The sequence below is a fragment of the Scomber japonicus genome, chromosome 16 (genome assembly GCF_027409825.1).
Source record: "Scomber japonicus isolate fScoJap1 chromosome 16, fScoJap1.pri, whole genome shotgun sequence".
NCBI classification, from domain to species: Eukaryota; Metazoa; Chordata; class Actinopteri; order Scombriformes; family Scombridae; genus Scomber; species Scomber japonicus.
In genome coordinates, this window is record NC_070593.1 from 12,246,282 (window position 1) to 12,259,173 (window position 12,892).

Below are 12,892 nucleotides of genomic sequence, written 5' to 3' on the forward strand. Positions count from 1 at the left end.
ATGGTGTGTGTGTTGAGTTGGTTTCATGACTCCGTATGTTTGAAGTTTATAAAAATGAAGGTCTGAGACTAATGATTATTCTCATCAATAAATCATTTAGTCTTTTTTCTTTTTTTTTAAATAGTGAAAAATTTCAACTGTGGCCACAGTAGTCTGTCCAAAACCTTAAAACACTCAATTCACTGTCATGCATGACAAACAGCAAAGCATCACATATGAGAAGCTGGAAGCAGAAAATGTTAAAGCATCATGTGATTGTCAAAATAGTTGCTGATTAAACATCAGTTGATCAATTGTTGCAGCTCTTGTCTGAGGTCACTCACTGTATTACAGCTGATTGTCCGAGACAGTACCTTATCCAGCAAAGACCTGTATCCTGAAGTATGTTTCTAAATCTAAAAGAGCAGAATTAGGATTTTCTAGGATCCACAACTTTAAATTTATCAAAAAATCACATCTAATGGAAGAATACATTTATGTAATAGTGACTCTGTTTTCCTAGTCATGTGGCCATCACAGTTGCTTTCTATTATTCCATTTAGTTTAGTTTATAGAGTATCATTCTGGGTGTCGCTATCCTGCTGTAGTGTTTTCAAGGCTACAGAGTTCAATGCTGAGCAAAGAGTATTTACACTTTTCTCTTTATGAATCCTCCATATATTATTGTGGCTCCAGTAGAGCTGATCAGAGGCACCAAATGACCATTTTGGAATTGTGAGCACTATATATATAATAATGTAAGTATTCAAATGTATACTAATGATCACATTTTAGGAGATACATTCTGTTTCTGAATTCTGTAATCTCCATTTTAAATACCAGTAATGTTAATCACTGTTTTAATCCTAAAGATATAACTGATTACAATTAAAATATGATGATATGACTATATTCACAAACAGACATTTTTGGGTTCATGATCCTCTTTCCCTCTTAAACAATAAAAAAAGCAACAATGTCTATATAACAGAAATATATTTAATAACCCTGAGGTCACATGAGTTTCCCCTTTCTCTCCACATAAAGGTATTAACTGGAGACCCAGTGTAGTTAATGCAGTACAGTGAATTAGTATAATATGGGACAGCTAAACGCAAAATCATCTATCACTTCCTCTGACAAATGCTAGTGAATAGGACCGCTGTCAGATTAAAGTTGGGATGTCATGTACTTTGAATCACATGACTTCAACCATGAGATGTCATAGATTGGGGCGAGGCGGGCGAGTCTTCCAACAGGAAATGCTTGCTGTGAAGTCCAGTCAAAGGTCAGTGACAAAGGATTTAGAGTAATTTAATGTTGAAGATATAAATCTGTCATAAATGCAGTGATGTTACCGATTAGTCTGCTGTATGTGTTTATTATATCATCATGTATCAAAATATGATATCATATGGAGGAAATGTGGTTTGAAATGTCAAATGTTGTTAATTATATATGTGAAATATGCATTTAAGCACATTAAACATGCAGTAGGCTACTAATTCAGTCTTAGTCTTGTAATGATTAATGTTTGTTATTTTTAGGCAGATTGGCAATTATAGGCTATTATTACTAATATTAATAGATAATATAATACATATCATTTGTAACAGCAAACATATTGTAATTACTGTAATGACCAAACATCAAAAAGGTTTTATTGTATGAATTAGCGTGATTTATACTTTTCAGACCTTTCAGCCTCCCAGATTTTAGCCTGAACTGTTCCACATTAGGGAATGAGATCATTTGGCACAAGGGTCACTTTTAGATTAGCTGTTTCTTCTCAGAGTGTGATCTGTGATCTCTTTTCTGATATGATTAGAAAACACCTTTGGGATTTCAGAATGTATTGGGTGTGAGTAAAAGGTATTGACTTCATATCAAAATATAGTGATGTATTTGATTGATATATTGGTACAAAGCCTAGCTCTGTCCATATTTCTTTAGCACATTCATTCTCATTCTCTATCTTCCTCTCTGTCCTTCCATCTGTCTCGTTCTCTTTGTCTGTCTGCCTGTAACTCTTTGTCTGTCTGTGTCTCTCTGTCCGTCTGTCTGCCTGTCTTTCTGTCTATGTGTCTGTCTCTCTTCCTGTCTGCCTGCCTCTCTTTCTGTCTGTCTGTTTTTCTATCTCTCTCTCTTTGTCTGCCTGTCTGTCTGTCTGTCTGTCTGTCTCTCTCTCTCTATATATGCCTGCCTGTCTCTCTTTCTATATCTCTCTCTGCCTTTCTATCTGCGGTGATGAGCGCTACAGTTCTCTTCACCACACGGGGGCGCCCTCTCCCCCGCCGCTCGGTTTGTTTTCCGGGTGATGCTGCTCTTCTCTTCAAAGCAGAGGAAAGTCGGGGGCTCATGTGTCAACATCCAGGGTTTCCCCGGGGAGGCGTAACGTTAACGTTATCCCAAAAAAAAAAAAAAAAAAGCCCCTGATGTTCTTCTGAAGACCCTTTTATTTTCTGGCTAGCCTATTCTTCCTCGGAGGCGGCGGCGGCTTTTCAAGAAGACGAGAAGACGATCTTGTGCTCCTGCTGCTTTGACGCTAGCTAACATTATTTTAAACGATGACAGAGTACAAAGTGCGAACAGCGTCTCCAATCATTTAAAGAAAATATCTGGGGGACCTGTTAGCTTTAGCCAGCTTAGCCTGGTAAATTCGGTCAAGGGAAAACACGGCGAAACACACTGCTGACATGATGTTTCCTCAATCAAGGCACTCGGTAAGTTTGTTAGTTGAACTAGTTGGAAACTAAACAACTGCGAGCCGAGCTAACAAAGCTAGGCTAGCACACAGCCACCGACAGCTGACCTAGCACTGCAGGTAGCTGACAGCTGCTCTCACAATACCTCCACATCTTCCTCATGGCGTTTGCATCGTTACATCGCAGAGCAGATGTCGGCTTTGTAAGAAAAAAAAAGCTTAAAAAATGGTTTACTTCACTAATTGTAACTCTAATCCTACCCGTATTAAGCTCCAAACATAGTGTGTCGTATGCTAGCTGTTACCCAAAACAGCTAATTGAAGTTGGTGGAGTCACTGGGAGTCGGTCAGGTGTGTTTTCCTGCTTAATTCACTGTTTTCACTGTCAACAAACCTTCAAAACTGCAGTAAAAGACAACACAAGAGTCAACATTTGACTAAACAACTGGGGAAATGATTTTACCCATGAACTGATTTAATCTAAAATACAAAGTATGAATTTCAGGCAACATTTTCTCTTTTATAAGAGAGATCTGGGAAGCTACTCCAAAGTAAAAGGAGACAAAAATGTGCTCTTCAAGGCATAATTAACTGTGTTCAAATCACAGCTACATCATTTTAAAAGAGTTGAACCAGTGGACAGTACATTAATAAATAGCCGATTTGATGGTCTATTAATTATGAGTCATTATTAAAAGAAAAACGGCAAATATTATCAGGTCTCAGCTTCTCAAATGTTGATTGCTCTGACATCCATAGTACATTGTATAATTTAGATTTTGGACTTTTGGGTGAACAAAACAGCTACTTGAAGACATGGTTTTGGGCTTTAAAAAACGTACGAATGCCAATTTTTCCATTGTCTTTTTCCATTATGCAGGCAGAATGATGACTGGATTATAAAAAAAAGTAAATTGCAGCTCTTAAAAACCTGTCCAACTAATGCCAAATAAACAGTGAAGTGATTTCTGTCTACCAACAACCAATAAAAAAAAAAATCACATTGCAAAAGCCACAGATGGAAGAAGAACTGCACCAAGCTGTACATAAACAGATTAGGAGAAATGGCACCACAGTAAACACTCTGCACTTGTGGTTCATGGTCATATAAAGTTGCATGTTGGTTAAAACATGTGACTGTTGTTCCTCTTTCTGGGGCAAGGTTGTATTAAAGGTCCTCCTAAAGAACACTAACAAGAGTAAGCTCAAACCCTACACTGCGTTAGCCTGTTTATAAGACACAGAATACTAACCCTGTCCTTTGAGATCGGTCAGATATTATATTTTTTGTATTATATCGATACAACCAACAATTATTTTCATTAATCATCACATTTATCGTCCAAAACAGTCTCATAGAATAGTGAAAACATGTCTATCACGTTTTACCAGAACATTCTAATACAGATTTAATCTTGTATAGTAATATAAAACAGGAAAAAAAGCAGCATATCCCATCATGAGAAGCATCTAAGTATTTTTCCTTGATAAGTAACTTAAACAATGTAATACATTATCAACTAATTGTTACAACTCTAGCTGTCAAAATGGTCTTTTGTATTAAATATATTAATAGTTTAGTGTCTAATATGTTAGAAAAAAATAAAAACATGTTGACAGATTTTCCCAAAGTCCCAGGAGTTTAGAAATTTTGCTCAACGATATACCAGATTAGATTTCCTGTTTCTCAACTAATCAGTGAATCTTTTAATAGTTTCGGCGCTAGATTTCTGTTTTAACACATATTAAACTTGTGCGTTGTGGATGCAGGATGAGAAGGGTGATGCGTCCTCTCTGTTTAGTCCCATAATCCCGCTGGAAACCTCTTGACCTTGTGCCATTTATTTAGAGAGTAATGAGGTTCACGAGATTAAACCCAGGATTATGGTTTTGGACTGATGGTTTAAGTGTAGTCTGTACATAACCAGACTTCTAATGCAGCCTCTAAATACCTCTCACATATGGCCGGCCAGTGTGGAAAAAGTTTAATCTAGCGTTTTGTAAACACATTTCCTCAATCACCACGTTCTGTGTTGCTGAAAGAGTGGACAGATGTTGCATATCAGCGTGTCAAAGACAGCTGTAGAGGAAAATCTGTGTTTGTTCAGATAATTTGCTTGATAGTCGTACAGCGCTGTTAACCAAACATGGTGAAGCATGAAGCCTTGTTTAGAATGACCTCTATCTTCTTATCCTCTAACGTATCTTCTCAAAAGGTTAATCTCAGAGGCTAAACTTCTGTTTCTAAACAAACCACACACTCATCATCAGGTTCTCAGCAGGAGGACAAACACACACATGCAGAAATGTGACTGTATATTAAGCCTTGGTGTGTGTGTGTGTGTGTGTGTGTGTGTGTGTGTGTGTGTGTGTGTGTGTGTGTGTGTGTGTTTATGAGTATTGATCTCATTATTCTGTTTCTTGTTTCCCAGGCGTCCTCTCAGTCCAGTCAACCTCTTAAATTCACCACCTCTGACTCCTGTGACCGCATCAAGGATGAGTTCCAGTTCCTCCAAGCACAGTACCACAGGTAGACAGCTGCACACACACAGCAGCACACAGTTAAAGTGATTGTTTCACCAACGTAGCAAAAGTACAACATTTACCAGAAGTAGCATTGTGCGTGTCCTAATTGAATATTTCGCCCCTATTCACTACCACAGCTACCATTGACTTAAATGTTGATGTTTACTGCCGTGTCTGACAAGTATGCCATTAAATACAACTCACACACTAGCAATACAAATTGTTGTGGTTTTAATTACAATCATAGGGCATGAAAAGGACATTCTATCTCAATATGAAGTTTTCATTAAAGGATAGTTTTACATTTTTTCAGTGAAAGATGTTTTCCTTGCTGTAATCATTCCTCCTGTTCATACTGACTATTAAAAGATCTCCTTCAAACTGTGCTTTTAATGGAAGTGAAGGAGACCCATAATCAACACTGTATCCACATTCATTCTGTGCAAAAATACATTTAAAAGTTGATGTAAAGATTATATGAGGCTTCAGCAGTCTGAGTTAATCAAATAAAGTGGATATCTGCCACACATGTCAGTGTTTATTCAGGCATCTGACTGTTGTTATAAGACTAGAAAAATTTTTGAATCTCTCCTTTTAAGATGTTTTGCACCTGCATTTGTACGCTTGAAAATAAGTAGTTTGTACAACGTGACCTTGTCAGATTTATAGTGCACACAATTGGTAGTGTTATGCTTGGTTGTACACATGAAACGGTTGTTTAAGGAACAAAAACCGAACTAGAGAGCCAAAGTGAAACCCTGCTCACTTTCTCACCTCCGCACACTGGAAGCTAGAGGGCAGGAGCTGTGAGAAGTGGGTGTGTATGTCAGTGGTTTCAGAAACGTACAGCATACCAAAATATGTTGGAAATCATACATATATATAATTTTTTTTTTAGCAAACCGTTTTTTTTAAAGAGGGCAATGGTTCATCCTGATCTGTAGGTTTCTTTTAACCTGAATGTCTGCATAACCTTTTTGCTTCTTTCTATTCTCTTGAACCAGTTTAAAGCTGGAGTGTGATAAACTGGCCTCTGAAAAGTCAGAGATGCAGCGTCACTATATCATGGTAAGTGTGCCATTATCTCAGTGAGATGTGGCTTTTTATCTGTTGAATCACATTTCCTGTAATATACCAAGGCACACTTTAAGTGGCACTACCTTCTTTAGTGTGTTCTCCTTTTTGCCTCTTTGTCATATTCTCCTGCTACTGCTGAACCACACTGCTCTCAGTAGTCATATTTAATTTTGAGTGTACTTGTATCATGTTGTCTTTAGTTTATTATCACCATGTGTGTCTTTATCTTTATTTGATATAATTTGGACTAAGAAAGAGAGCATGAGAAGCAGCACATTTTCATCTTTTGAGAAGCTGAAACCATCAAATGTTTGGTGAAAATGACTAATCCATTCTTAAAATAGTTGCTGAGTTAATTATATTTTGATAAACTATTAATTTTCTAATTGAAACATAAGCTATAACTTCACCCAGTTAACATTTGTTTTGTCTTTTCCTCCTGTATTACAGTACTATGAAATGTCATACGGGCTGAACATTGAAATGCATAAACAGGTAATCACAGCCTCCAATAAATAATCCTTCTACTAGTATCTCAGCTGTGGTAGTTTCCTGCTCTGACCTTTTTTTTCTTTTTTTTTTTTTTTAATTTTCTGTGTTTTTAGGCTGAAATCGTGAAGAGACTGAACGGGATCTGTGCTCAGGTGCTGCCTTTCCTGTCACAGGAGGTAATGACACAATGATTTAGTATTATTATTATTATTATTATTATTATTATTGTTATTATCAGTACTGACTAGCGAATCTGAAGTAGCTGACTTCAACAACTTGTTCTTCAGATTTCTCTTCAATCACTTCCTACACTGTTTATGATCGTGTAAGGCGGTGCACTGCAATATCGCATCTTTGGAAAAAAAATGTCAACATGATATTTTGGGAATATTTTTAGAGTCTGCGTTGCCTCAGCTTGCTCTTGGCACCAGCGTTGCCGAAAAATGTTGTGCAAGGAAGTGGAGCTAGCTTCATTTTTGGGGGGTGGTGGGGTCAGTAAACCACCAACCGAGCAGTATGTTGGTTTTTCACTGCTGTTAGAAAAAAATCAAAAGTGCTACTTCCGTTGTATGGACGCGTAGTTTGAGTATGAAAAGTTTCTCGGACCAGAAAACAATAGTTAACTAATAACGCCACAAACCGCTTCCCCACAACAGACTCAAGCACCACTAACCTCTTTTTACCACCTACGCAGGACACAAACAGACAATGTGCTATACGTGATATGTATTGTTGTCTGGTTATGAAGTGACATTTATGGGGTTGTGAGATTTTGGTCTTAGCGCACAGTCTTATGACCATGTGTTGTCTTTGTTCCAGCATCAGCAGCAAGTCATGGGAGCCATAGAAAGAGCCAAGCAGGTCACCCCACCTGAGATGAACTCCATCATACGGGTGAGATGCATGAATGAGTGATCACAATGCTGCGGCTTCACGTTAAACCCCCCCCCAACATTCATCAAACTGTTGTATTCTGGCACAGCTGCTACTGCCACCCAGGCGGTGTCTGAATATCCATCAGAGCATCATGCTTGCTCTCTTCTCTAATCTGTGATCTTCATACACTGGGTGCATTTTTTCAATTGACATGAATGTAATATTTAGTGATTATGTACATATAGCAAGATATAGCAGAAGTAGCACATCTGCAGTTTTCCTTCTACTTTCTATAAAGTTCTCTGAGGGGAAAAAAAGAGATTCAAACTAAAACAATGTGCTGTGCACAGTGATTAAAACCAGCCCAAACAAGTACAGCTGCAAAGTATCTGTAATCTAAAACCACACTTCTGAAAAAAAGAAGAAGAAAGAAACAGGAAACTACCATCTTCTAAAATACGTCCTTCTTTCATTAGTCCGGGCACAGTATGATGTTCTCTACAGTCATCAATGAGCTGCAAATATAAATTCAACTTTTACATCACAACAATTCTGAACAATATTTAGAAATATGGCTGCTGGAAAAACAAAAGCCCATTCTTGACATCTGAAACATTACCTGTGGACATTGATGTGTCATGGCTGTAGTGTAACCACAGAGGGATAGAGCAGCGTCTCATAGTGTAGACATGATTCATCTCGGTCCATAGTCCACCCTATACAAATATCACATGACGTTTCTTTATGTGTACACATGGAAAACTTGGTCATATAATGTATTAACTCGCTGATCTTTTATCGCTTGTCTGTTTTTAGCAACAGCTGCAGGTGCAACACCTGTCCCAGCTCCAGGGCCTGGCCCTGCCTGTGACCCCACTGCCCCTGGGCCTCACCCCTCCCACCCTGCCTGCTGTCTCCTCCAGCTCCGGCCTGCTCTCCCTCTCCTCCATCCTGGCCAACTACTCACACGGCCAGGCCCAGGCGGTGAAAGAGGACAAGGCCAGAGAGGCTGCGGAGAGAGCGCCCAGAGGAGAGGACGGGGATAAGTCAGACTAGTGCGAACACGGCGAGAAGGTTTGGAGGGTGGGGTGTTATTGGAGAAGGGGTGGGGGGGGGAGGGGGGTGAGGGTTGGAAAGGTAAATCTGTAACTGTAAATGGAGATTGATGTAAGTCCGGCTGCCTGTCTGCTGAGTGGTGGTGTAAGAGTAAGTGCAGGGATGAAGACAAGCGAAGAGTTGAAACTTAGGATTTGTTTGGATGTGCAGAGAATGAAACTGCTGAATGGCTGAGAGCGAGACTTAAAATGTTCATATTATTTAGTGGTAATAGACTCAGTTCAGGCTTCTAGACTTTAAAACTGATGCTTTTTTTAGTGTAAGCCACTGTTGTTAGGCTTAACCAAGATAAATGTTTTCCCATTTGGAATGAAAGTTGAGGAAGAAAGCTAACAGCAGTCTCCCTTACATGGATCTGCCTCTCACAGGTTTATTTTTCTGACTTGTCTTTGTTATCAGATCTGTTTTCGGTGAGGTTTTTTTTTTCCTCCACTTCCTCTTAAGTCCCGCTGACTTTTTTTTTTTTTTTTTCTTCCTCACTGGCCCCTGTCCGCCAGTCACAGTTAACATCGCTGTTCCCTCGAACTCATTGCCCTCCATTCGTAATGTACAAAAAGTTCCGTCACCAAGTTTCCTGAAAATGTTGACCGGAGCTATTTGGACAGCGTCGCTGTGCATTTATGTACTTGGAGGCAATTTAGATCTACAATGAAATATAATGTGTTTTTTTTTTTTTTTTTTTTTTGTAAAGGGACATTTTGCTCGTCAGGTGTATTCAAGCCCATTTAACTTAAACCACCTGGCTCTTAACCATTTTTCCTTTTTCAAATGACCAACCACTGGATGCATCCACTCAGCTGTGTACCTCAATCCCAAATAAACGGGATTTTATTCCATTGAAAACGTATAGTTTGTACAAATTGTAGTATATCCAGCTTGGGGGTTAATTTGTGTTTTCATAGGCCTAGCTGCTGCTACGCGCGCTACATGGTGTTGACCATGACTCGTCTTTAAATTACAAGAATTTAAGCTCTGAAAAAAAAAATTGACTTTATTTTCACATGTTGTTTTCGTGAAGTTACCGGCTAATTAGACATTCAAAAATGTGTCTGTGTGTGCTCGAGTGAATGTGATTTTTGGACAGAAGAAAACACTTGTTTAATTTAACTTTTTTTTTTTTTTTCTTGAAGCACCTTTTGTATTTTCCTCACCCTTCCTTCCTCCTGCCCTTTCCCCCGAGCTTTTCCACTCTTTAGTCAACCAAGACAAACTTGAACAGGATCTAAACTTCAGAGCCAGACAGTCATACAAGACAGAGTACTGTATTTCTGCAAGTTAGCCGAGCACTTCAGTTTATACTGATACTGTATCAAGCACCTGTCTTTTCCTGTCGTGTTTAACTTGTGCGTGACTGTCAGGGGGAAGACTTTCTCCCATTTTTTTATTTGATTAATTCTGCTTATTTTGATGAAGAATGTGTCCTGGGTGAGTTGTTAAAGCTCTGTAAGCAAACAAGCATCCCCTCAGAAAACAACACATTATGGCCAGATTCTCACAGAGAGAATTTGTGCTCATGACCAAATTATAATGTCCTGTTTTAAAATAAAAAGTTGGTTTTGAATTTAGAGCTTTCTTTTGGTGTATCCCAATTTCATACTACATACTGATTCTATATAGTAAATGTTTCTTCTCATAATGACAGCATCCCTTTTTTGTCTTTGATATTCAAGAAATGAACATACTGTTTTATACTAACAGGAAGTGATACTAGACGTGCTCTGACAGACATCACAGCGACCTTTTAAATGTCAACTTCACACGCAGAAAGCAAAATGATTAAACTTTTTGTCTTCTGATGTCGTCTGAGCCTTCTTACCATTGTTCTCAATTTGTTTGCATTTTTTCCACCTGTGAGATTACATTGCGAAGCAGCTTAGATTTACACGATCACGCTCGATTCCATCCTGTCAGGCTTCATGTTATGTGCTACTGGCTGAACCGTGAGTGGTTCGGACCAATCGGTGTCCTCTGAGGAGCTGCTGGCAGCTACGGGCGTGGTATAGATGTGACGACACAACAGCGAGAAGTTAGCCCGTGATAGACAAAACAGTTCATCCGATCACCTGCCATATATTATTTGAAAGTGGCCCTTTTTCCAAACAGTTTCCAAGCACGACTTCTCAGATGGTTCTGTGAGCAGCTCCTCCGTTTCCTTTGTGAATTAAATTGTGGGACTAATGTGTCCATCACTAACAGCACATTCACATCTATGGATTTAAAACACATTCTGATGCATCTGTGTGTTATTACAGATCACATTTCAGTAAAATCATATTGTGGTTTGACCATAACGTGCTCTTGTCTTTAAAACATTTTCTGTTGTCCAAAGTCATGATTTTGAACAGCTGTAAGTAAAAGATGTTTTTTTTTGATTGACACATAAAGATCAGGTGTAATAATATCATGTAATGTATAACACTTACCATCTTGTGATATCCATTAATATTGGGACAATGATTTTGTATTGTTTGATTTTGTGCACTAGTACTGTACACAATTAAACAACTTGATTTTTAGTTTGCTGTTGATTCCTTATTCCCACAATGCAATGCACAAAGGAAATGGAGGAGCTGCCCTGAACAAGAAAACATTAAAACCAGTCGTAGATGATGGTGCATCACCTGCGGGAACCTTTTTCTGTCTTCTCGCTAAGTTTCAGCGTCATTCTAATTTGCAGTGTAGTTGACGCTGACTCTAGAGCAGGTGCGTCATTTCTGGTTATTACAGAACTATTAAATATGTTTATTTCTTGAATACAAACTGCAAAAACAGTGTACTAATGTAAGAACTTGGACACAGCTGCAATAAGTGTTTTCACATTTAAGACAGCAGAGGGCAGCGGTGCTCTCTCATTCATCATTAGTATGCTGTTACACTGGCAAGGCTGATGTCTACTAAGTGTCTACACAGGTCCAGGGCAGTTCTCTTACTGTCTTCAGTTCCTGACTGCGGCCGATGATCGGTACCCTGCTGTTTATTCCCCTGTAATGTGAGTGCTTTCCAGAGCTTTGACAACCCACCTTTTAATGTCTGAGCACGTCCACAATCAGAGCTTACACCTTTCCTCTGTATTATTTTTAAAAGCACTTAAATTGTGGATCAGTGCTCGTTTTTTTTTCTTTTTTTCTTTTTTCTTTTTCTTAATGTTTTTCTTCTTCCTGTCTGTGCTAGTGTTGTGTGTATGTATGTGTGTGTGTGTGTGTGTGTGTGTGTGTGTGTGGGGCGGGGGCGGCGGGGGGACTCGGCTGAAGAGTTTCCCTCCCTGGAGATTTGACTTTGATGTAGCGAATGCGGGGACAGATTTGTTAGTCCTGTGCACTCTTTATGCCGACGTCGGTCTCCGTAGAAAACCTCCTTGGCAAAACTCAGACATATGAATGGTATGTGTGTTTGTTTTTGCTGTGAAGGGCCAATTTGTATACATATGAATATATCAATATACATATTTTTTAAAGCATTTTTGTATGTTTCAAAGCTGCTTTTTAACGTGTGTGTATCATGGAAGACTTTGGTGTTGTATGTGTGCATTACAAGCCTACAGTAAGAGAGGCACAATGTTGTATACCATGTCGTTTTTCCTGTTTTTTCTCTCCCATTCTCTCAGTAGGCAGTAACACTTAACATTGTTTTCTAGGTTTGTAAATGTTTTATCCTTCTTCTTTTTCTTTTTTTTTTCTCGTGCAAATGAAACCAGTTTAATGTGTTAATGAACACAGTCTCATTTTAAGATACCTGGGGCAAAAAAACAACAAAAAAAAGATGTAAACAAGCAACTGTGTACTCTAATGAGAATGAATCAACCTTTTAGCAGTAAGGAAGCTTCTCTGGTGCCTTACAAATAAAAGATGTGATTGAAGAGTGGTCGTTTGTCTTTGACTGGTAACTATAAAAAAGACTGAATCAGCAGAAATAATAGCAACGTGAAAGGGCATCAGAATCACTACAGCACCTAGCTCATAAGCTTTAAGTCATGAAATGTAGTGTTCAGGAGCCTGATAAAATGATCAGTCTGATTCATTTCCTCTGCAGCTTGATGAACTCATTTACAAGGTTTTTAAGGAATGTGTTGCAGAGTCACGTATATATTTCAAATCATTACAGAATTCCCTTCAGATTAGTTAC

At 38.7% G+C, this 12,892-nt stretch overlaps 1 protein-coding gene across 1 annotated transcript; it reads left to right on the plus strand.

Moving 5' to 3' along the window:
• The first annotated feature begins 2,327 nt into the window (after positions 1–2,327).
• Positions 2,328–8,717, plus strand: LOC128375304 (TLE family member 5-like). The gene is made up of 7 exons (XM_053335620.1): positions 2,328–2,702; positions 5,116–5,213; positions 6,214–6,277; positions 6,737–6,781; positions 6,892–6,954; positions 7,598–7,672; positions 8,471–8,717. Exons 1-7 carry the CDS (start codon positions 2,676–2,678, stop codon positions 8,708–8,710), a joined length of 612 nt encoding a protein of 203 aa, XP_053191595.1. The 5' UTR covers positions 2,328–2,675; the 3' UTR covers positions 8,711–8,717.
• Positions 8,718–12,892: the final 4,175 nt, after the last annotated feature.

What these genes read in the sequence shown, in the direction of transcription:
- LOC128375304 (XM_053335620.1), top strand. Translation starts at nt 2,676, where the DNA reads ATGATGTTTCCTCAATCAAGGCACTCG. An exon ending in TTCCTCAATCAAGGCACTCG is followed by an intron (nt 2,703 to 5,115) that starts GTAAGTTTGTTA and finishes CTTGTTTCCCAG; the next exon opens with GCGTCCTCTCAGTCCAGTCA. An exon ending in CTCCAAGCACAGTACCACAG is followed by an intron (nt 5,214 to 6,213) that starts GTAGACAGCTGC and finishes CTCTTGAACCAG; the next exon opens with TTTAAAGCTGGAGTGTGATA.